Below are 23768 nucleotides of genomic sequence, written 5' to 3'. Positions count from 1 at the left end.
AGGCAGGCAAATAAATCCTATATTAGAGGAGGACTCTAGGAGCAATACCTGCCCACTGTAAGCTCTCTAAACTTCCTACATCTTGTTAATCATTTACAGCTTCTGCCAACATTTTTTTTTACCCAAGGCATGATGTTCATTTCATAAGTTTCTCTTTTAGTTGCATTTAAAGTTCAGGTGGATATGCCAAGTTAGTCAGATGAACCTTTGGTACTTACAAAGAAAAGTTAATTGCTGAGTGGGAAATGTTATAAGTATTTTATTATTATCAGCATTATTAATGAGAGCAGAAATTCATTAGATTAGATTTTTGCAAAGACAAAAATGGTTTGATAGGAAAGAACTAAAACAGTGTAAAATAAAACTGTTGAGAGATGCTGTTGAGTCAAGTTCAAGATCTTGGCCTTTATCTTCAAAGGACTCAATGACCTGGGCCCAGTGTATCTAAAAGTTTGGCTAATGTTCTAAGATGACAACCATGGTTAGGCTCAGTGGAGCTTTCAGCCATCAGAGTGAAGCTTGGCTGTGCAGGAAACAGAGCGTTCTCAGGGGACGGTCTGAGACTGTGCAACAAACTCTCCCAGGAGCTAAGGACTGTCACAAATCTCACCACTGTAGGGTTCCATGCGGAGCGGACCAATGTGGTTGCAAGCTGAATTCAATTCTGTTTATTACAAGCTTTCTTTTATAGTTTTTCTTAACATTACATAACACAATTAGGCTATAATCACACATCTACCGATCGGACAAGAAGGAGAATCATGTGTTTATCATATGTATAGACCCACACCGATTGGTTCAACCGTTCCTTACATAAGGCCATGATTTATTACCTTGTTTACCTCATTTTATATAATCCCTAGACCACCAGGGGGCCTTACATGATTTATTTCCTTGCAAGTGTCCCATCGTGACCCTTACCTCCTCATGGAACTTTCCATTAGGTTGGTGTAGGGATGATACATCCCCACACCTCCCCCCTTTTTCTTAAATAAGGAACTTTTTAAGAAACGTAATATTACGTAAATGCCCACGAAAACCATTGGGGTGTAAATAAGGATAGCCAATAAGACATGTTTTAAAGGGATCCGATGGGGTGGCCATGGACAAGCAAAAAGGGCTTCTTGGCCAGTTTGGTTTGCCCAGGTGACCCAAACATTTTGTCGTGGGTTAACAAAAGGTACAGAGTTTGGACATACAAAGACCCCTGCTCCTATAATAAGGAGTCCGAACAAACAGAAGTACAGCATTATTAAGTGTTTAGGCTGTGACAAACAACAAGTGCAGGTCCGGTGTCGCGGGGTCGTCGTCCGGCTCCTGCGTGGCGGCGTCAGGAGCATGTCCGCAAATTTAACAGAATCATAGGGGCACATGGCCTGTCCCACAAAGATTTGCTTAATCAGGGATTGCACATAGGGATTGTGCAGGTCGTACGACATAATGGATTTCTGCGCCTCTTTAACGAGCTTCCAATTCAATGGAGCCCAGTGCCGTTGGTCCAGATGACGCGGGTCCGTCACGACCGGGAAGGCGCTGGGGGGGAACTGACCTTTTATGTGGGCATTTTTAATTAAACCAAACCATTTTCGTGCCGGATCCGGTGGGCCAGGTCCGCCGCCCGTACCCGGATCACTGTTTGGCACTACGGGCGAGGGGGCACCCGAGGAGTACGCGGGAGGGGCTATTGGGCTCGTTGTAACGAAAGGATTTGAGGACGGGGCCACCAACGGACGGCCAGGTAGCGTGCGGCGAGGCGGCTTTGGCGGCGGCACGCCAGGGTGTAGCGGATGGCCTGCACATCCTGTCAAGCAGTCCCACATGCCGCAAGCACAAGCTTTAGCCTGGCCCGGGGGGGGGCCCGGATGCGTTCGTTCGATAGTCCAATGTAGGCGGGCCCCCTTTCAGGGCTCGGAGCAGGTGAGACTGCGGGGGTGCCTTTCCGGCAATGTGTGACACGCGACTCAAAAGTTCCTGTAGTGTAAGGCCTTGCTTATACATTTCAGCTCTAAACTTCTGGTCTGAATTTAAATACTCCATTGGAGATTCAGTGTCGGGGGGTAACGGAATATCACAAGGGTCAAGTTCCGGTGCCGGAGCCGACGGCGCGAGCGGAATAAAGGTGTTCTTGCCTCCAAAAATTTTTCGCGCTCCTATGGGCAGGACAGTCGGCGGCTCCGTCGGTACAGGCGACTTAGGCTGAGAGGTCACCCTTTTTTGAAAAAGGTCATCTATCGCCGACTGCACCTCAGTTTCGGCTGTGAGGGTCTCAATCAATTTTTTAGATTTGCACCAAATCTGGCTCAAGGAGACAGCCTCTTTGTTGCCGTGGGCAACCGATTTCCATAGATCAGAGCCGAGGCTTTCCCAGACTGCTTTATCAAAGACAGTATCAGGAGTAACAAAAAACCCGCGTCTCTGCCCCCATTTTAACAAACGGGACAACGCGTCAGAGGGAAGCTTCTCTCCCCGCTTTTCAGCGATGCGTAATAAAAAATCATGCACCGTCTCCTCCTCTGCAGACAAAGCAGAGCCCATTTTATCAAATGCAGCCGCTCACCTGTGAGCTCACGAACGTCTCTCTCTGACGACCAGGAGCCGGTATCCTCCGGTACCTCCTGCCGCGGCTGCCACCTCCGCCTTTTCTCACCGAACGCTTCAGTCGGCTGCCTCGATGTCCAAGCCGAATCACGTCGGGGTCACCATTTGTGGGGTTCCATGTGGAGCGGATAAAGCACACGACCAATGTGGTTGCAAGCTGAATTCAATTCTGTTTATTACAAGCTTTCTTTTATAGTTTTTCTTAACATTACATAACACAATTAGGCTATAATCACACATCTACCGATTGGACAAGAAGGAGAATCATGTGTTTATCACATGTATAGCCCCACACCGATTGGTTCAACCGTTCCTTACATAAGGCCATGATTTATTACCTGGTTTACCTCATCTTATATAATCCCTAGACCACCAGGGGGTCTTACATAAGGCCATGATTTATTACCTTGCAAGTGTCCCATCGTGACCCTTACCTCCTCATGGAACTTTCCATTAGGTTGGTGTAGGGATGATACATCCCCACACACCACGATCTGCTCCAAGGGCAAGGTACACTTCTTCAACCTGCCTTCTCTAATATAAACAGTTAGCCAGTATGTACCTTTTAAAAAAATACCCAAACCCTTCCACAACAAAACACTTCACCTCTGATACTGTGGTGCTGAGGGCAATATAAAAACCCGTGTAAAATAGGATAGAACTATGTTGGAGGAAATCATTTGGCTGCTGTTTAAGAGCCATTTTGGTCTATGGTCAGAACAGGAGACTGACAGTCAGGATGCCTGGGTTCTGTTCCTTGCTCTGCTACTGCCAATGCTGTGTGGCTTTGGGCAAGTTACTAAACTTCTGTGTCTCAGTGTACCTATCTGTGAAAAAGGGAATGATCATCTGTAATTCACAGGTGTGCTGTGAAGGATAACAAATTAATACTTGTCAAGCGTTGTGTGATGCTTGGATGAAAGGTGCTCTACATATGTACCCATTACTATGAATTATTACTACAGTGGAAGTCTGGCTCCTCAGGACGGGGTGATGCAGCAGAACTTGGAAGTTACGCTGTTTACAGAAGATGTCAGGATGTCCACTTCCTTTAACAATCCCAGCTGAGACTATCATAGGCTTGCTCCTAGGCACATACTTTACCCCAGCTACAGAGTGACGAAAGTGTATATTTTGTGACTGTGGAGATATGTCAGTCCCTGATTGTGCCAGGCCAGAGAAGTCTGCAATTCTCATCACCCATGTTCAAGAAAGATTAATTTAAACTGGAACAGGCAAAGAGAAAAGCTACTAGGATGATCAGGAGAATGGAGGAGAAAGAGGTTGGCTTGTTTAGTCTAGCAAAAGGATGGCTGAGAGGGGATAGGATTGCTCTCTATATTAGTGGGTAAATACCAAGGAAGGTAAGAACTAATGTATATAAGTTGGCCATGAACAAATTCTGGCTGGAAATTTAGAAGAAAGTTTCTAATCATCAGTGGGGTGAGGTTCTGGAACAGCCTCACAATTGGAGTTGTGGGGGCAAACAACTTAATTAGTTTTAAGAGCGAGATGAACAAATTTGTGAGTCCAGTTGTATGACGGGATTGCGTGTGATGGTAGCAGGCAGGCCTCAACAGCCCCAGGTTACTTCTGGTTTATGTCTTATATTCCGACAAGTTCATGCTTCAGGGTTTCAGGCGGCCACCTGCAGGGGTCAGGAAGGGATTTCTCCTCCCTGCCCCTCCTTTGTTCCTCCCATGTATTCTGGGAAGGTTTTTTTCTAATCTTCTTCCTCTGAAGCAAAAGGGAGACTCCCCCCCTGCGGCAGCTAACCCCGCCTGGGGAGCCCGCCCCAGCTCACCTTGGCTCCGTCTCCTCCGTTGAGCACGCCAGCGCCGCTCTAATTCTCCTCCCCTTGCAGGCTTGTGGCGCTGATTAGAGGAGATTTAGAGCGGGGGCTGTGTGCTCAGCGGAGGAGGCAGAGTGGAGGTGATCTGGGGTGGGGAACGGTTCCCCTGTGCGACCCCCCGTTACTGCGGGCGGCCCTCCCCGCGCCCCCCCCCCCCCCGCCCTAGCTCACCTCCACTCCACCTCCTTGCCTGAGCGGGCTTCTAGGCACCCCCAACCACTAGGTGCCCTAGGCGGCCGCCTAATTTGCCTAAATGGTTGGGCGCGTGGGCCAAGGTTCTGAGGTGGCATTCTCTCGCTCAGGTGTTTGATTGGCAGGTTCTTGCTCACATACTCAAGGTCTAACTGATTGCCATATGTGGGGTGGGAGGGAATTTTCCCCTGGGTCACATTGGCAGTGACTGGGTGGGGGGAGATGCTGCCTTCCTGTGCAGTGCCTGGGTGCAGGTCACTTGCCAGGATTATCTGTGTATGTCTCACTTAATCATTTTGCTGCCATTGCAGGGGCCTGAGGCACTGGTGCAGCTTCATCCCTTGTATACTCTGCCTGTGGCACATAATAGTCTAGTTGCCTGTGGGCTGTAATACTTTGGTCTAATTTCAGTTGTTGGGTTTAGTGTGTAAGTGCTGGGTGATGCTGGTGACCTGTGAGATACAGGAGGTCAGACTAGATGATCTGATGGTCAACTTCTGACCTTAATCTCTGTGACTCTAAGGGCTTGTCTATACTTACGCGCTGGTTCGGCGGCAGGCAATCGAACTTCTGGGTTCGATTTATCGCGCCTTGTCTGGACACGATAAATCGAACCCAGAAGTGCTCCCCGTCGACTCCAGTAATCCTGCTCGGCGCGAGGAGTACGCGGAGTCGACGGGGAAGCCAGCCTGCCGCATCTGGACCCCGGTAAGTTCGAACTAAGGTACGTCGACTTCAGCTACGTTATTCACGTAGCTGAAGTGGCGTACCTTAGTTCGAATTGGGAGGTTAGTGTAGACCAGGCCAAAGTCTCAATTGTTGATTAACCAGAGATTTCCCACCCTTATTTACAACTGTATAGTTTCACTTTTGTCTTTCTTTAATGTGTTGGTAGGTCTATGGTCATAATTACCGCTAACGGGCAGGTGCAGAGAGAGGAGCATGGAAACAATCTCACCTGTGAGGCTATTTTGCATCTATACAATCAAATATTCGCGGGAAGCAGGGGAGGGGGCGGAGACTTTGGGGAGGGGGAGGGGTTGGGCGGGGGTGTGGGCGGGGCTGGGGGCGGGGGCGGGGGCCGTGGAGTGTCCTCCATTTGGAGGCACAAAATATGGTAACCCTAAGTAGGCCTATCCACCATGGTAGGTAACATGCTGGTGGCTGCGGGTGCCGTGTGTATGGTCTCATCCTAGCAACTGCGGGCAGAAGCAGCAGTGGGAAATGTATGGCAAAAAATCCTAGCATCGATCAGACCATGCTGTCAACCTGTATTTTTATTGAGCGATGCTGCTGGGATCAACTAAACTACAAATAAGGTCTGGAATAGAAATAATAATCTTATGTAGGGCAAAGCCTGCCCCTCTGTATGGGGGACTTGGATTGCAGCCGAGCTGCACCAGTACTACTAAGCAGGGAGTGGGAGGATGTGGGGGTGCATGCAGGGGTCTGCACACCCATGCACTACAGAGCAATGCTGGGGCAGGCCAGGAAAATGGGCTGGTGTGCAAAGTATTTGCACTGAACTGCAAGCTGGGTCAAATTTAGCCTTATCTTTACGGGTTTGTGCATTCACAAACTCAAGCTTATGGCAATGCACAGACATAGGCTGGTGCTGTTCACACAGCTGCAGATCCTGTGGCCTGGGGGTAAGGATTCCTTCTTCCCCTGTCCCCTGCAGAATTCCTTAGCACATGGCTGACCTAGTTACTTACTGGGGCTATGTGCAGGACTCAGGGATTTAGGGGGAGATTTTTCAAGGCCTGAAAGGGAGTTATGTGTCAAATACCTACTGAAAATCATTGGGAGTTGGGTGCCTAATGCCCTTTCTTTTGAAAATCTTCCCCTCGGCCGTTAATGCTTTACATGGTCAAGCGTTAAACAGACTTTAACTAAACTAGAGATGTCACAGCAACACGGTGATTAAATGCAACCCAAAAACATGGTCAGGTTAGGTATATTTATTCCTAAAGCCAGGGTACCAACAAAAATGATAGATTCCTCTAATGTAAACTTGACAATTTTTGTTAAATAATTTATTGTACATTTTATTCCCTCTTATTTATCTGTGTATGTTTCTTGTTTCTTCTCTCAGGCCTGGTCTACACTTAAAATTTATACTGGCATAGCAAAGTTGGACAAGGGTGTGAAAAAATTACACCTCCTAGTGACTCAGCTCTGCCGACAATCCCTGAGTGTAAATGCAACTGTGCTGGCAAAAGAGGGCTTTTCTCTGCATAGCTAATATCATTTGGGGAGGTGGTGTTTGTACACTGGAAGAAAAACTTCTTCCTTCATATGCTGCATCTACCCCAGAAGGCTATGCCGTCATAGGCTCTGTTGTGTAGACATCGCTTCACTTTCCCTTCTGAGAAAATAGAAAATCTTACATACTTTTCCTATTGCAGTTTTTTCCTGTGTTCATATAAGATACATAAAAGGCAATAAAAAACGAATGAAAACTAAATGGGATCAACATTCAGCCGTACCAAATGCCAAGGATCTGATTGGGAAGATTTTTAGTAGAACAAAGTGGTTTATATTTAAATTTTCAGCATGATCTTTGTTTACCATTTGATACAGGTGAGATTACACAATGCTGGCACCGGCCTGCATCCTTTTGGATGCTGCAGCATGCTTCTCCCCATTTATATGAAATACACTGATATGTGTGTGCAGTCTCTCTCCGCTGAGTGTACATGTACAGGACGAGTTGTGAAGAGGAAGTGTCCTGAGGGAGCATGCACAGGTCTCTTAAAGTGATGAATCCCGAGATAGGGCATGTGCATCCAAAAACTCAGGGCCCCCGTTTTCCCACTGTAGTATGAATTCCTTATATTAGTTTCGATGGCAGTCCCTGATATCCTCCTGGGAAAGAATCAGGTCCCAGGAGGTCAGGTTAATGGAAGCTCTGGTGACCTAAACACACCTATGAGTCATCTGGAAAATCTCACTATCTGTACAGTAACTCCGCACTTAAAGTCATCCCGGTCAACATTTTTTCATTATTAGGTTGCTGATCTATTAAAGAACATACTTGTTTAAAGTCATGCAATGTTCCATTATAAGGTTCTTTGGCTCGCCCCGTTCCACCTGCCCACCCGGCACTCCTGCGGGGAGCGGGATTGGGGTGTGGGGGCTTGCGCTGCTCCACCCACCCGGCATTCCAGCAAATCTTTTGCTGTTTTTGTTGATTTCCTCAAGCAACTTTGATTTCAGAGCCTATTTACAAACAAGCTGGTTACTTGAATGCAGCACATTCTCAGACATTGTTTTATTTACATGTTGGGCTGTGTTGTCACATTTGTGGAACTGCAAGCAGATAAGGCTCTTTGTCCATGAAAAAGATTAAATAATCATTAGCTCAAGTATCACCCATTCAAGTGTGTGAGGGAAAGGGCTGCTCTGCTGCATATCTAAGCAGGGGATTGGTCCCGCTATTGTGGGGAACTGTCCTGGCTTATACACTACCCTGGTGGAATTGAGTAGTGAAAGGATCTGAGTGCTCACTCTCACTCCCTTTACCCAGAGGCCTGCCTGACCTCAAGGACTCCGCCACCACTCTCCTGTGTTGCAGAGTCCTCGTAACCCCAACAAGGCTGGGCCCAGGATTCCTGGTGGGCTCAATCCTCAATCTTGTCGTGGTCACTTAGGACATGGGCCAGGGTATCCCCACTCTGGGGTGCTCTCTCCGCTCTGGATGCTTCCCTAACCCACTGATGATTGTCAAGGCAGCAGGTTTGTATAATTTTTGGTGGTGCCCAGAACAGGTCCAAGTCCCGCCCCCAAACACCTGCCTTGTAAGCTAATATATATATTTTAAAATAATGTAAAAATGTGAGAGCTCTGGGGTGGGGTTGGTGATGAGGGGTTTGGAGTGTGGGAGGGGCTCAGGCAGAGGGTTGGGATGCAGGGGTGAGGGCTGTGGGGTGGGGCTGGGGATGAGGGGTTCATGATGCAGGAGGGGGCTCAGGGCTGGGGCAGAGGGTTAGGGTGCAGGGGGATGAGGGCTCTGGCTGGGGCTGGGGAGGAGGGGTTTGGGGTGTGGGAGGGGCTCAGGGCTAGGGCAGAGGGTTAGGGTGAGGGCTCTGGCTGGGGGTGCGGGCTCTTGGGTGGGGTGGGACTGGGAATGAGGAGTTGGGGTGCAGGCACGCTGACCTGGGGCTGGGGCCAGAGAAGCCAGGAAGCCTCCTCGCCTCCTCTGTGCTGCGTGCCAGGTGGGGGGCTTGCCATCACATGTGTGTGCCTCCTCCCCTGCTGCTGTCCCTCACTGTAGCCTCAGTGGGGACGAGGAGTGGGGCTACCCCCCAGCGTGGGGCAGGAGCGGTGACTGTGGGGGGGCTATGCTGGTGGGGGTCCCGCCGGAAAAGGGAAGGGTCTGAGGTGGAAGGGCAGGGACAGGGTCAGCCTGCCTTGGCACTAGTGGATGGGGGACACTAGGACCCTGCAGCGGCAGTTGATGCCTGGAGGGAGCCAGCAGAGCGACAGCGTGGAGCTGCAGGGGAGAGGCAGGGATGCTCAGGGGCCTGGGGGAGGCGCGCAGGGGCAGCAAGTGGGGCCAGGGGACACTCGGAGGAGGCACGCAGGGACGGCAGATGGGACTGGGGGAGAGACCCTGCCCCAAACATTGGTAGAGACAGGCCCCCCGGGCGCTGAATATTGCTGGAGCCTGGGCATCACGGGCCCATATAACTCACCACCCCGATGATTGCATATAGTTCAAACAAATACAATTTATTAAACAGCAATCAATTTTTAAAAATAAGGAAAAAAATCGGATAGGTTAACAGAAAACACTTAACGCAGCTCTGTGGCACGGGGACATCACAAACAGCAGTCTCTGGAATGTCAGGGCAGTTCACAGCCTGTTCTTCACACGTCCCAGGTCTCCTTCCCAGGCCCCGGCTGTGCTGCAGCCGTGGATCAGTCACTTGCTCTGGTGGTGACCAGATGCCTTCAGGCTCTATGTGGCAGGACCCTTCTTCCCAGCATCACTCCCCTAACCCCCATTGGGGTTATGATTCCCCCTCCACCCCCCCCGCCAAGTCTGGCCTGCAAGACCTCTTAGCTGGGGCATCTCCCTGTGCTGGGCTCTCTGCCCAGGGTCCCCCTCACTCTCTGTAAACTGCAGCCCAGTACAGCTGGGGTTGGTTAATTTCAGCCGAGCCTCCCTTTCTTGCCAGCCTGGATTTGAGCCAACAGGTTAGTGAAAGGGAGAGCCAGAGCCAGGAGGAAGAGAGCATTCGCCTGACCTGAGCTTGGCGCTGCAGGGAGTCAAGAAAGTAGATTTAAAAACGAAAATCCGCTAGCCGGACCCCTTCCCAATCCCCCCGCTTCTAGGGTTTGATTTCTGAAAACACCTGGACAGCTAACCGCAGGCCAAGCCCCGGGAAGGAGTAAAGGAAAGCCGAAATCAAGCTAGCTCCACCTTTGATCCTGTTGTAAGGGCTTTATCCTTGGAGGCACGGTGCCCCCACCCCATTGGGCACATGGCCCTGTCTCATCCCATCCCACCCCACCTTTCATCTGTGCGGCTCTCCTTGCCAGCTAACCTCCCCTCCCCCCCTCTCCCCGCCCTGCCCACTTCATTAGCCATCTTTCCCTGCATCACAGGGTGCGCTACCTACTACGGAGCAGCGACAAAGAACACATTTGGGTAAAAACAAGCCCTGGCTAATGTGCTGCTCTCTCCAAAGTGTGCCTGGCTTTAGCAAAATATCTAATTAGTTTCCACAAACTTCTTTTCCTCGCCTGCAGATTATGGTGATCTCAGCCCAAGAAGCTCTGGAATGCGATTCCTTCTGAAGACATGCTCAATTGAGACACAATGACATTGACTTGGTGTGCAAAAGAATGTAGTAAGAGCATGGAATGGATTTTGTTAACAATGTTGAGCTGCTTGTGAATGATTTTGTGACTATACTTGCCTGGGCGCATACACAGAGATATAATTCTCTGGAAATTTTGGTTAGAGACATTTTTTATTCCTTTTGAGTGCTTAAACAGCTACATCTAGTGACTTTTCAGGGTTTGTCTGGTGACTTCCTGCTATGTGGAGTTGGCAACACCATAGGCGCCAAGTCCGTGGGTGCTCTGGGGTTGGAGCACCCACGGGGAAAAATTAGCGGGTGCTCTTCACACACTGGCAGCCAAGCTCCCCTCCCCACACCTCCTCCTCCTCCTCCTCCCCTGAGTGCGCTCCTCTGCCTGCCTCCTGTTTGGCAGCATTAGCACGCTCTGGGGGAGAGGGGGAGGAGCAGGAACGTGGCGCGCTCAGGGGAGGAAGCAGGTAAGAAGCGGAGATTTGGGGAAGGAGTTGGAATATTGGCAGGGAGGGGGGGGGAGTTGGGGTGGGGACTTTGGTGAAGGGGTTAGAATGGGGGCAGGGAAGGGGTGGGGCCTTGTGGAAGGGGTGGAGTGCGGGCAGGGCCAGGGGCAGAGGTGGCGTCGAGCACCCACGGGAAAGAGGGGAAGTTGGCGCCTATGGGCAACACTGCTTTCTCCTTAGCTTGGCCCCACTCTGGCCCAGGCAGTTCCAGCTCACACGGAGGATGGGACCCTGACTCCTTCATTAACCTGCCTGCTCTGTCAATCAGATTGATCTGAAGTGTTGGCCTCTCCCCATTGCCCCTGGGAACTGTCAGTCTCAGACTCCTGATTTCCCACCGACCCTTCCCCTTTCTTTTGGTACTGGGAGCTAGCCAACCAAAACCCCCTACTAAGTTTTAGTGACAGGCCAACAGTCTCCTTACATAGGGTTACCATATCTAACAAATAAAAAAAGAGGACCCTCCACGGGCCCTGGCCCCGCCCATTTCCCCACCCCAGCCCCGCCCCCAACTCCACCCCTTCCCCGCCCTAACTCCGCCCCCTCCTCCCTCCCACTCCCAGCCACGCGGAAAGGGCTGCCCTTGTGCTACCGGCTTCACGGTTTGCCGGGCAGCCCCCAGACCCTGCGCCCCCTGCCGGCGCTTCCCCAGCACAGCTGGAGCCCGGGAGGGGAAGCGCCCAGCCGGGGGCGCAGGGTCTGGAGGCTGCCCGGCAAACCGTGAAGCCGGTAGCGCTTGGGCTTCGGGCAGCCCCCTTGCCTCCGGACCCCGCGCCCCCAGCCGGGCACTTCCCCTCCCGGGCTCCGGCGGCGCAGGGTCCGGAGGCATGGGGGCTGCCCGAAGCCGGTAGCGCTCGGCGCTTAAACAGAGCCGAAGAGTCGGGGAGGAGCAGAGCCACCGCGGCCAGAGGCTCTGCTCCTCCCCCAACTCTTCGGCTCTGTTTAAGAGCCGGGCTGCCCGAGCGCTACCGGCTTCGGGCAGCCCCCATGCCTCCAGACCCTGCGCCGCCGGAGCCCGGGAGGGGAAGTGCCCGGCCGGCGGCTGAGGTTCGGAGGCAAGGGGGCTGCCTGAAGCCCATAGCGCTCTGGCAGCTCGGCTCTTAAACAGAGCCGAAGAGTCACGGGAGGAGCAGAGCCGCCGCGGGAGGGGAAGTGCCTGGCCGGCATTTTCCCGGACATGTTTGGCTTTTTGGCAATTCCCCCCGGACGGGGGTTTGAGTGCCGAAAAGCTGGACATGTCCGGGAAAAAGAGGACGTATGGTAACCCTACCTTACACATAGGAGACAGAAGAAATATGCACATGCACAGTAGGGTTTTTTCTTAAAGGGACAGTGAGCCTAAATCTACATGATATTTGCTACTTTTTTTTTTTTTGCAAGTGCATTGGACTACAAAACAGAGCTGGTTGAAGAATTTCCATTGAAACTTTTTTTCCAATAAAAAATTGGGTTCCAACTAAACTAAAGTATCACAAAAAGTATCTACTTTCTGTGGAAAATTTTAATTTTTTGTAAAAAAAACAATGTCTGAAAACCAAACCATTTGGCTGAAAACCAAAATATTTGGAGTCTGAAATGCTGCTGCAATGCATTATGGGAGTTGTAGTTCATGTTCCTGGTGCTCCCAGTTTCCTCTTTGAGCTTGGCTCCCCAGCTGGTCTTCACCTACTATGATGCACAGCTACCCCTCACTAAGAGAGTACATCCTGGGAGATGTAATCCAACCTGGGAGCCTGGCCTATAGAGGAGAATGGGAGCATGCAGCACCAGAACTACAACTCCCATGAGGCACCTCAGCAACATTTCCAAATTGAAATATTTCAGGTTGTGGATGAAATATTTTGGATTTCAATTTTTTGCTGAAACTTGAATATTTTTTCACTTTCATTAAAATACTCCCATGGGGAGGAGGGCATTTTCTGACCAACTCTACCATGAGGTCTTTTTAAAAACTGGTTTTGACTGTAAGTAGAGTTGCTCCCAAGAAGATGGAAAATCTCTTGTCTCAGTTTTAAAAGACTGCTGTATCGACATTGCTTTATATCTCATTTATAAGACTAATGATCCAACAGAAGAATTTCATGTGATGTGGGAGGAATGTATCTCTTATATAAAGAAAACACAGATGTTGAAGTGACACATGCACAAGATTCATTGATTTCCATGGAAATGTTCCAGATTTACACTGGAGAGAGTTCAAAATCAGGCCCCACAACAGGACTGACATGCAGGCAGAAAAGACTATGCATGCCTGTACTCATGATCCTGGTGAATCCATGCCCCCTGGGTTTATGGTTGAGGGTTCAGTTGAATTCAGTTTTAATCGTCGCAGTTCTTGTTTGGGGGCCCAGGTAAACAGACTTACAGACATGGTGAACACAGTATTGCCAACTCCAGCTGTTCAAAAATCCTGGGTCAGGCACCAATCAAATGCTGAAATTCTCCTGAGTAAATCAGCTAATAATAGCATGATGGATGTGGAGTTGCACTGTTATACTTTATTAATACTGTACGATGACCTGGTGATTGGGGTACTGTATTACTATATTGGGTTAACTCAACAGGGATGTTGGGAAAACAAGCAAAATGGGGAAACAATGGCTCATAGTAAGCCACCCACAGTAAACACTTGAGGGTTGTTACAAGATAATGGCAGAACCATTGGCTTTGAGGAGTCTGGCTTGACCTCTTGTGGAGCCTACCAAACTGGTTCAGACAAGAAGGATAAAACCCCAGAAACTCACAAAAACAATGGATCCCTAGCGGGTTTTAAAGGGACTGCCTCTCTACTGTTGTTGTTGAGGAGCTATAAGTCTGTCTATATGGGCATTGCTGGGGCATCTGAAGAAGTTAGGTCTGCCAAGGCTATCATGAGGGATGGGAAGCAATATAGCTAAGATAGATCTGCATGTAGATAGTCGTTTTAAAATCCTTTTATCTAAATGCTTTGTTTGTACTGCTGAAATTGAACAAGACTTTGGTTTAAGAAGGCTGTGTGGTCGCTGTACTCACCTTTGGGGTCACAAACTCTTGAAAGGAAGAACCTCAGGTGCCAAAACCCAATCAGATCTGCAGGGTAAGCACAGTCAGTCCTCCGAATACTGAAGCCTAGGGTCCATTTTGCGAGTTGGAGAATCATATGATTCCAGCCCAGAAGCGGTAAAGGTCCGAGGCCTAAGACCTGAGGGGGTGAAAGATCAGAAAGGAGACATTGGAGCAGCTAGCCCTGAAAGTGTGACAATTAGTTATTAATGAGACAGGATGGAGTGAACCAAGGGATACACTAGAGTTATTGCTGAGAGGTGATGGAATAAGTCAATGAGCTTGACAATTGAACAGAAAAATCCAGCCAGGAAATGCATTCTTGTTCTTAATATACTGCATCTGGAGGTTCCAGCTCGATTGGCTAGCACAGAGAAGAGGATTACTGTTTATATGGCAATTTGGGTTTTATTTTGTGTTAGAGAGAACTTGCATTTTATTACAATGAACCGAGTAGTGGGGGGTGTTTATTAAGTTAATGATTTTAAGGCCAGATTCACTAGTATGCGCCAACTGGTCTGCACTGCTTCAATGATGAAAAGCAGCAATAAACCTGGTGTAACTGGCCAGTTAAGCTGAGTTTATGGCTGTTTTGCATCACTGAAGCAGCACAAAGCAGCCAGAGTATACTGATGAATCTGGTCCTTAAAGTCTACTGGGAATTAGAGATAGGAGATCATGTTTAGCATCACTGTATTCAAGCAATCATAAAAAGAAATGATTGTAACTTTTTAAGAACCAGGATGAAATCCTGGATCCACTGAAGTCAATGATAAAACTCCTATTGACTTCAGTTGAGTCAAGATAATGAGAGGTTTTTTTCCTTTTAATTTTCAGTACTACGTTGTAAATATTGACCACATGCTTGGTTTCAAATGGGCTTGACAGGCAAGAATAATTGAAAATGATGGGAATAAAGAACCATGCCTGTAGCTACGTCTAGGATGAATTATTCCCTGTTACATATTTCCCTCACTACTCTGATCTGAACCAGAAAAGACTTTCAGAAGCTATTTGTGTTGATCTTTAATCATGAGGAACCCAAAGTGTTAGTTTTTACTGAAAATTCTCAGCCTGCTTTTTCCATCACCTCAGCTAAAAGGAAATGAATGTCTAGAACCTGGATGTTTTCCAGCCAATTTTTTTTCCATATCTGAAGGCATCTCATGTTCATGAAGCCCAGAAAATGCTATTGTGGTCAAAATTATAGAGTTTTAAATTTGGGTAAATAATAAACCCTGGGGATGTGTGCAGGTCCTGACATTGGGATGTGTTTGGGTTTGTGTTAGTACCTGCCTGATTTAGTTTTTTCTTCTGGATGAGTATGAAAGAGGTGGGGTGTTACTGAAAGAGAGACAAAGGCCCTTTGAAGCGCGTAACTAATTATTTATATCCCTCATCCCAGGCTCAACACTTTTACTCATGGTGAACACAACTCACCAGCCTGTCCTCCCACTGCCTCTCCCACCCTAAACCAGTCCCTTTCTTATGGTCTGTTAGGTAAAGGGAATTAGGTCCTTGACTACCTTTAAAGCTGCCAATTGGATGATGGGTGCAACTTGGCACAAATGTGCTCTGGATGCAGAAGCAGCACATGCACCATTGTTCACTTTGCACTTGTCAAAGCCCGGAGCTGTGGTATTATGTGCTTTCTAACGTGCAATGTCAAGCACCGGGATGTCCAAATCGCTGCTGTCACCAGCACACTGATTGCTGCCACATTTGGCTCGCTGACGAGGCGCACAAAGCACACTGCCGCCATTCAGCTCAGAATTGTAAAGAGCTCTAAATCTCCTTCCATCCCCTGACAAGGCGTCCTCTGGCTGGAATTTGGCAGTTCTGGAAAAATGCCAGGTCATGGCCAGAAAGGGAGCCCAGACAGAGCTCTGGGGGTGAGAGAGCCAGGAGAGGCAAAGCCAGCAGTCTGGTGAGTTGGCAGCACCAGGAGCCAGTATTATTATTTCCTGCATAGAGTCATTCTTTAAAGTTACAGTTTAGCTGGTTAGTTACTCGTTAGCTGAAACAACCATGTCCTTCCATAACAGTAGGGTTGTTTTTTTAAAAAGGCCTGGATTATCTATATAGCTTGTTAGCTGGTTCCCCCATTATCCATCAAGGGTGGAGCCCAGGAAAAAGAGACAGGGGACCAAGTAAGAGGCAAAGTGCCAAGGACTGCTGGGAGAACAATTTAGCATCTGGCGCACCTACAGTGCTTCAGCTCCCCTCATGCATCTTGTATTCTGCCTCTTCTCCAGCTCCCTCCCTCCGAACTCCCCCACTGCTGGGTAATAACATACTTCGTGTTTACAGCCCACTCCAGACAGGAATCTAAAATCGCTTAATAAACATTCATGAATTTAAACACCACCAGTGAGGTAGGTGGAGTATGTTTTATGAACCCCATTTTACAGCTGCGGAAGCTGAGTGTTAGAGCACTGTGCTTATTTCCCAAAAGTCACACAGGAAATTTGTGGCATGGCTGGGATTTGAACCCAACTTTCTTGCTATCCAGCTCTGTGGTTTAACTGTAAGGCCTCCTTGCCTGAGACCTTCAGAGAATCAAAATCATACCGTACATTGAAAGCTAATAATAATATTAAAGAACAACAAGCTTCTCCCTCCTCTGGATTTCCCCGTATGTGAGTTCTGTGTCTGTCTAGGTTAGGCCTGCAGCTGGTGGTATGAAGGCTGATTGCTACACCCACATTGATTTCAGTGGGGGTCCATCCAAGCAGATTAGTCCACGTACATAGGTGCTATCAATAGCAGGATTAAGATCTGTGATTGTAAGGTCCCTGGGTCAGGGTATCTCTCACATTTCATCTTGTCGAGTGCTGAGCATATAGTCAACACTACACTAATGACAGTGTTCTTGATCACACTTCATATTAAGGGTACATGTGTACATTTATGAATGGTTCATAAATGACTAATATCTTATAAGCATGATACATATAGGGGTAGTATGTGTTATGGATGGTTATAAGCACATCAGTAAAAGGTTTTTAGATGTTTATAAACAATTGATAAACTATTCATTCAAATATAATTAAAATAATATTATTCATTATCTCTTTATAAGCAATTTAGAAATGGACCCTTAATATATTATAAAGTGTGATGTCATATCAATATTAATCAATTAATAGATTAAATACATTGCATGCTTGCTGTTTCTGGTATCACACTGTATAGACAACTACATTAGCAAGTTCCAAATAAACCTCTTAAAAAAAACTAGTTATTTTTATCTAGTGCTCTCCAGTTAAACCAATTTTTGCCTTTCAGTCCTAATGAAGTTAAAATGAAGACTAAATGGTATTTCCTTAAACCTAAAAGTCCCCCAATTTTTCTTTCTTATCTCAGTCCTCTGGGTTATCTTCTTGCTGTCATCACTCACCACACCTAATCACTTTCACACTAGGAAGCACCATGGGTCAGACATGAGCCAAATATTTGGAAATCTGCTTTATTTGCCAAAAAATACACCCAGTTTTGGGAGTGGGGGTTAATAAGCAAATGGACAAAAGCTTTTTACATCCATTTTACATCCAATGCTCGCTACTTCAAGTAGTGCTTACTGTTGTGAGTAAGCCCATTGACTTCAGTACTATTCACGGTAAAGTACTATGCCAAGTAGTAAGGGTGAAATCCTGGCCCCACTGAAACCAATGGAAAAATTCCCATTGACTTCAGTGAGGCCAGGATTTCATGCTAAGGGTTTGTCTACACTGCAATTAAACACCGGCAGCTGGCCAGTGTTAGCTGACTTGGACTTGCGGGGCTTGGATCCACGGGGTTGTTTAATTGCAATGTAGATGTTTGGGGTCAGGCTGGAGCTCAAGTTCTGGGACCCTCCCTCCTTGTGGGGTCCCAAAGCCTAGGCTGCAGCCCAAGTCTGAATATCTACAACTCAGTTAAATAGCCCCTTAGCCTGAGCCCCGTGAACCTAAGTCAGCTGGTACAGGCCAGATGTGCATTTTTAATTGCAGTGTGGACATACACTAAGTCAGGGGTCGGCATGCGGCTCGCCAGGGTAAGCACCCTGGCGGGCCGGGCCAGTTTATTTACCTGCTGACGCGGCAGGTTCGGCCGATTGCAGCCCCCACTGGCCGCGGTTCGCCATCCCGGGCCAATGGGGGCAGTGGGAAGCCGCAGCCAGCACATCCCTCGGCCTGCACCGCTTCTCGCCGCCCCCATTGGCCCGGGATGGCGAACCGCGGCCAGTGGGGGCCGCGATCAGCCAAACCTGCCGCGTCAGCAGGTAAATAAACTGGCCCGGCCCGCTAGGGTGCTTACCCTGGCGAGCCGCGTGCCGAACGTTGCCGGCCCCTGCCCTAAGTGTTTCCAGGATCAGGAAAAGATGAACAGGAATGCTTCTCCTCTGGATAAAACTTACTTTGCTACTCCACTACCTTGTAGATAGGACAGAGCACACAGGGAATCTCATTACTCAACTCATTACTTTCCTTCATGCACCATGGGGGACAGCTGTTCCATAACATAACAGAGGGCAACCCTTCCCCAGGTGTGATCAAGCTCTAAAAACTTCATCACATCTTACTGTCATATCAATTCCAGATGTCACCGCCAGTCCAGTAAATCAAACCAGAGACAAACTGTTCAGAGAGTGCAGAGTTTGCAGACAACACACTCAGGGCCGGCTCTAGGCACCAGCGCAGCAAGCAGGTGCTTGGGGCGGCCAACGGATAGGGGCGGCATGTCCGGCAATTCGGCGGCGGGTCCCTCAGTCCCTTTTGGAGGAAAGGACCTGCCGCCGAATTGCTGCCGAAGAATGAAGCGGTGCTGCCGAGCGCGGCTTTTTTTTTTTTTTTTTTTTTTTCCTGCCTCTTGAGGTGGCAAAAACACTGGAGCCAGCCCTGAACACACTGCAAGCCTTTCAGAAAACTCCAGTTCACATCCCCAGTTCTTCTTTATTTATTTGTCTCTGCTTTTCTTTGTTCAGGTTATATACCGAGCTCTGTCACCACCTTATTCGGCTGAGGATCCGTACAGCGCTGAAGCTCAGGCACAACTGAAGATCACCAATCTTCGAGTGCAGCTGCTTAAGCGACAGGCCTGTCCCTGTCAGGGCAATGACCTGAATGCAAAGCCTCAGCAGTTCATACACTATGCAATCTATGATTTTATTGTAAAGGGAAGCTGCTTTTGTAATGGCCACGCTGATCACTGTGTACCTGTTGCTGGATTTATACCTGTCAAGGCAGCAGGAGTCTTCCATGTGGTATGTATGACCTGTGTAAGCTTTACCCTAAGATAGACAAGAAATACAATAGAGTTGCTTTTTGTTTGCTTGTTTTTGTACATAATATTCATAGATTCCAAGCCCAAAAGGGACCATTGTGATCATCTTGTCTGATCTCCTCTATAACACAGGCCATAGAAATTCCCAAAATAATTCCTACTACAGCAGATCTTTTAGAAAAACATCCAATCTTGATTTGAAAATTGTCAGTGATGGAGAATCCACCCTGACCTATGGTAAATTGTTCCATCAGTGGTTAATTACCCTCACTGTCAAAAATTTACACCTTGTTTCCAGTCTGAATTTGTCTAGCTTCAACTGCCAATATAATTTATGTGTATAACCCTAGTCAAATGGTATTCCCCAAAATCAAAACAAACTGAACCAAAGCAATGTTCTAATAGGGGATGGCTTAGTGATCTAAGCATCAGGTTTGAACTACTTTAACTTCCTGGTGCCATAGTTGAAACCCGGGCAGGGTCAATTCAGATCCTCATCCTTCCAAAGAAGATAAATGACCTATCTGCAGTATATTATTGTGCCGCTCAGATGAAACCTTAAAAACTAAAGTCACTTCCCCCCTCCCCCCACCTTCCACCTAAACCCTTACTAAAAAAGGAAAGTAATACAATCCAACCAAATAAAACCTACCCCAAGCAGAGTTTAGAGCCCCCAGAAGACAGAAGAGACAGATTCTCCATGAAGTCTGCTTGGGATTTTGCTTTGCTATTACATGGAAGACACTCAGATACTACAGGATGAGTAAGAGTCAGACTTTTCACATTATTCTGCAGCAGGCTGTGCACCAGTTGGCTGCCATCCTCCATCCCACAGATGGCTGCATGTGTGTAGTTTGTGAAAGGCTTTGGGATCCTTTGCTGTGTTACACACCGATTTATATGGATTTAAGGTTTTTAAATGTGTGGTTATCATATAAAAGCATGTATCCGCCTTGCCTAGAGTGGAGTAGAACAGGGACACACTCAAAACAGGTGACACCTGGATCTGCAAGTCTAACTGGACTCTTTGAATGTTAACTGAAGGTTAAAGTAAATAAGATGTTGGTCACCAGCATTTTAACTATCTTGTCACCAAATTTAATCTGAAAACAGTGCATTAGTCACTAGAGGTCTGATCCAAAGGCCATGGAAGTCAAAAGGAATCTTTCCATTGACTTCAATGGACTTTGGATCACGCCCTTGCTGAGGATGTCCTCTGCTTACTATCAAGAGCACAACCATCTCAGGAAGTATTAGGCACTCTAGCATAAAAAAAGTGGGGAAAGGCAGGTTAACCAAATGCTGTAGATGAGGAAATCTGACATCTGGCGAGCTCCTTGGGGAAAGAATAGAACACTCTCATTTGAGTTAAATTATAGTCTCAAACATGAAGAAGATGGCATGTTTCCCCATAACAGAGCTCGTCTTGTCATCTGAAGATCCACACATCTGAAAGCATGCCACAGTTTGGTAAGTCTGTTTCAAGTAGCAATACCCTGGTTTTCACAGCTGTTTTTAGAGTGAAATTCTTTGAAAGGAGCTGTTTCCTTGGGATTCATAGAATCATAGAATCACAGAATATCAGGGTTGGAAGGGACCTCAGGAGGTCATCTAGTCTCCTAATGCGGAGAGTGGACTAGATGACACATCTGAGGGAAGGGAGCAGAAGGAGACTCCACCGATTGGAAGGCAACCACCACCCCCAAGAGGAGGAGAAGGGCGGTGGTGGTCGGGGACTCCCTTCTCAGGGGGACTGAGTCATCTATCTGCCGCCCCGACTGGGAAAACCGAGAGGTCTGCTGCTTGCCAGGAGCTAGGATACACAATGTGACGGAGAGACTGCCGAGACTCATCAAGCCCTCAGATCGCTACCCCTTCCTGCTTCTCCACGTGGGCACCAATGATACTGCCAAGAATGACCTTGAGCGGATCACTGCAGACTACGTGGCTCTGGGAAGAAGGATAAAGGAGTTTGAGGCGCAAGTGGTGTTCTCGTCCATCCTCCCTGTGCAAGGAAAAGGCCTGGGTAGAGACCGTTGAATCGTGGAAGTCAACGAATGGCTATGCAGGTGGTGTCGGAGAGAAGGCTTTGGATTCTTCGACCATGGGATGGTGTTCCAAGAAGGAGGAGTGCTAGGCAAAGACGGGCTCCACCTAACAAAGAGAGGGAAGAGCATCTTTGCAAGCAGGCTGGCTAACCTAGTGAGGAGGGCTTTAAACTAGGTTCACCGGGGGAAGGAGACCAAAGCCCTGAGGTAAGTGGGGAAATGGGATCCTGGGAGGAAGCACAAGCAGGAGAGCGCAAGAGGGGAGGACTCCTGTCTCATACTGAGAAAGCGGGACGATCGATGAGTTATCTTAAGTGCCTATACACAAATGCAAGAAGCCTGGGAAACAAGCAGGGAGAACTGGAAGTCCTGGCACAGTCAGGGAACTATGATGTGATTGGAATAACAGAGACTTGGTGGGATAACTCACATGACTGGAGTACTGTCATGGATGGATATAAACTGTTCAGGAAGGACAGGCAGGGCAGAAAAGGTGGGGGAGTTGCGTCGTTGTATGTAAGAGAGGAGTATGACTGCTCAGAGCTCCAGTATGAAACTGCAGAAAACCCTGAGAGTCTCTGGATAAAGTTGACAAGTGTGAGCAACAAGGGTGATGTCGTGGTCGGAGTCTGCTATAGACCACCAGTCCAGGGGGATGAGGTGGACGAGGCTTTCTTCCGGCAACTAACAGAAGTTGCTAGATCGCAGGCCCTGGTTCTCATGGGAGACTTTAATCACCCTGATATCTGCTGGGAGAGCAATACAGCGGTGCACAGACAATCCAGGAAGTTTTTGGAAAGTCTAGGGGACAATTTCCTGGTGCAAGTGCTGGAGGAACCAACTAGGGGCAGAGCTTTTCTTGACCTGCTGCTCACAAACAGGGAAGAATTAGTAGGGGAAGCAAAAGTGAATGGGAACCTGGGAGGCAGTGACCATGAGCTGGTCGAGTTCAGGATCCTGACACAAGGAAGAAAGGACAGCAGCAGAATACGGACCCTGGACTTCAGAAAAGCAGACTTTGACTCCCTCAGGGAACAGATGGGCAGGATCCCCTGGGAGAATAACATGAAGGGCAAAGGGGTCCAGGAGAGCTGGCTGTATTTTAAAGAATCCTTATTGCAGTTGCAGGAACAAACCATCCCGATGTGTAGAAGGAATAGTAAATATGGCAGGCGACTAGCTTGGCTTAACAGTGAAATCCTTGCCGACCTTAAACGCAAAAAAGAAGCTTACAAGAAGTGGAAGATTGGACAAATGACCAGGTAGGAGTATAAAAATATCGCTCAGGCATGCAAGAGTGAAATCAGAAAGGCCAAATCGCACTTGGAGTTGCAGCTAGCAAGAGATGTTAAGAGTAACAAGAAGGGTTTCTTCAGGTACGTTAGCAACAAGAAGAAAGTCAAGGAAAGTGTGGGCCCCTTACTGGATGAGGGAGGCAACCTAGTGACAGAGGATGTGGAAAAAGCTAATGTACTCAATGCTTTTTTTGCCTCTGTCTTCACAAACAAGGTCAGCTCCCAGACTGCTGGACTGGGCAGCACAGTATGGGGAGGAGGTGACCAGCCCTCCGTGGAGAAAGAAGTGGTTCGGAACTATTTAGAAAAACTGGATGAGCACAAATCCATGGGGCCGGATGCGCTGCATCCGAGGGTGCTAAAGGAGTTGGCGGATGTGACTGTGGAGCCATTGACCATCATCTTTGAAAACTCATGGCGATCGGGGGAGGTCCTGGATGACTGGAAAAAGGCTAATGTAGTGCCCATCTTTAAAAAAGGGAAGAAGGAGGATCTGGAGAACTACAGGCCAGTCAGCCTCACCTCAGTCCCTGGAAAAATCATGGAGCAGGTCCTCAAGGAATCAATTATGAAACACTTACAGGAGAGAAAAGTGATCAGGAACAGTCAGCATGGATTCACCAAGGGGAAGTTGTGCCTGACTAACCTAATTGCCTTCTATGATGAGATAACTGGCTCTGTGGATGAGGGGAAAGCAGTGGATGTGTTATTCCTTGACTTTAGCAAAGCTTTTGATACGGTCTCCCACGGTTTGATTCTTGCCGCCAAGTTAAAGAAGTATGGGCTGGATGAATAGACTGTAAGGTGGATAGAAAGCTGGCTAGATCATCGGGCTCAACAGGTAGTGATCAATGGCTCCATGTCTAGTTGGCAGCCGGTTTCAAGTGGAGTGCCCCAAGGGTCGGTCCTGGGGCCGGTTTTGTTTAATATCTTTATTAATGATCTGGAGGATGGTGTGGACTGCACTCTCAGCAAGTTTGCAGATGACACTAAACTGGGAGGCGTGGTAGATACACTGGAGGGTAGGGATCGGATACAGAAGGACCTAGACAAATTAGAGGATTGGGCCAAAAAAAAACCTGATGAGGTTCAACAAGGACAAGTGCAGAGTCCTGCACTTAGGACGGAAGAATCCTATGCACTGCTAC

The 23768-nt window shown here is 48.2% G+C and overlaps 1 protein-coding gene across 8 annotated transcripts in view; it reads left to right on the top strand.

The window, feature by feature from the left end:
• The window catches only part of NTN4 (netrin 4), a 148303-nt gene that overhangs the window by 56670 nt on the left and 67865 nt on the right, over nt 1-23768 (top strand). For 7 of the 8 annotated variants that reach the window (XM_024099641.3, XM_005306505.5, XM_065560618.1 and 4 more), the window contains exon 3: nt 18979-19257. The exons of the other annotated variant lie outside the window; for it this stretch is intronic. In XM_024099641.3, coding sequence (XP_023955409.2) covers nt 18979-19257 — 279 coding nt within the window. The remainder of the gene's footprint in view (nt 1-18978; nt 19258-23768) is intronic. 8 annotated transcript variants of the gene reach the window in all.

The sequence above is a fragment of the Chrysemys picta genome, chromosome 1 (assembly GCF_011386835.1).
Source record: "Chrysemys picta bellii isolate R12L10 chromosome 1, ASM1138683v2, whole genome shotgun sequence".
Classification (NCBI taxonomy): Eukaryota; Metazoa; Chordata; order Testudines; family Emydidae; genus Chrysemys; species Chrysemys picta.
This window is presented reverse-complemented; position numbering and strand designations above follow the sequence as displayed.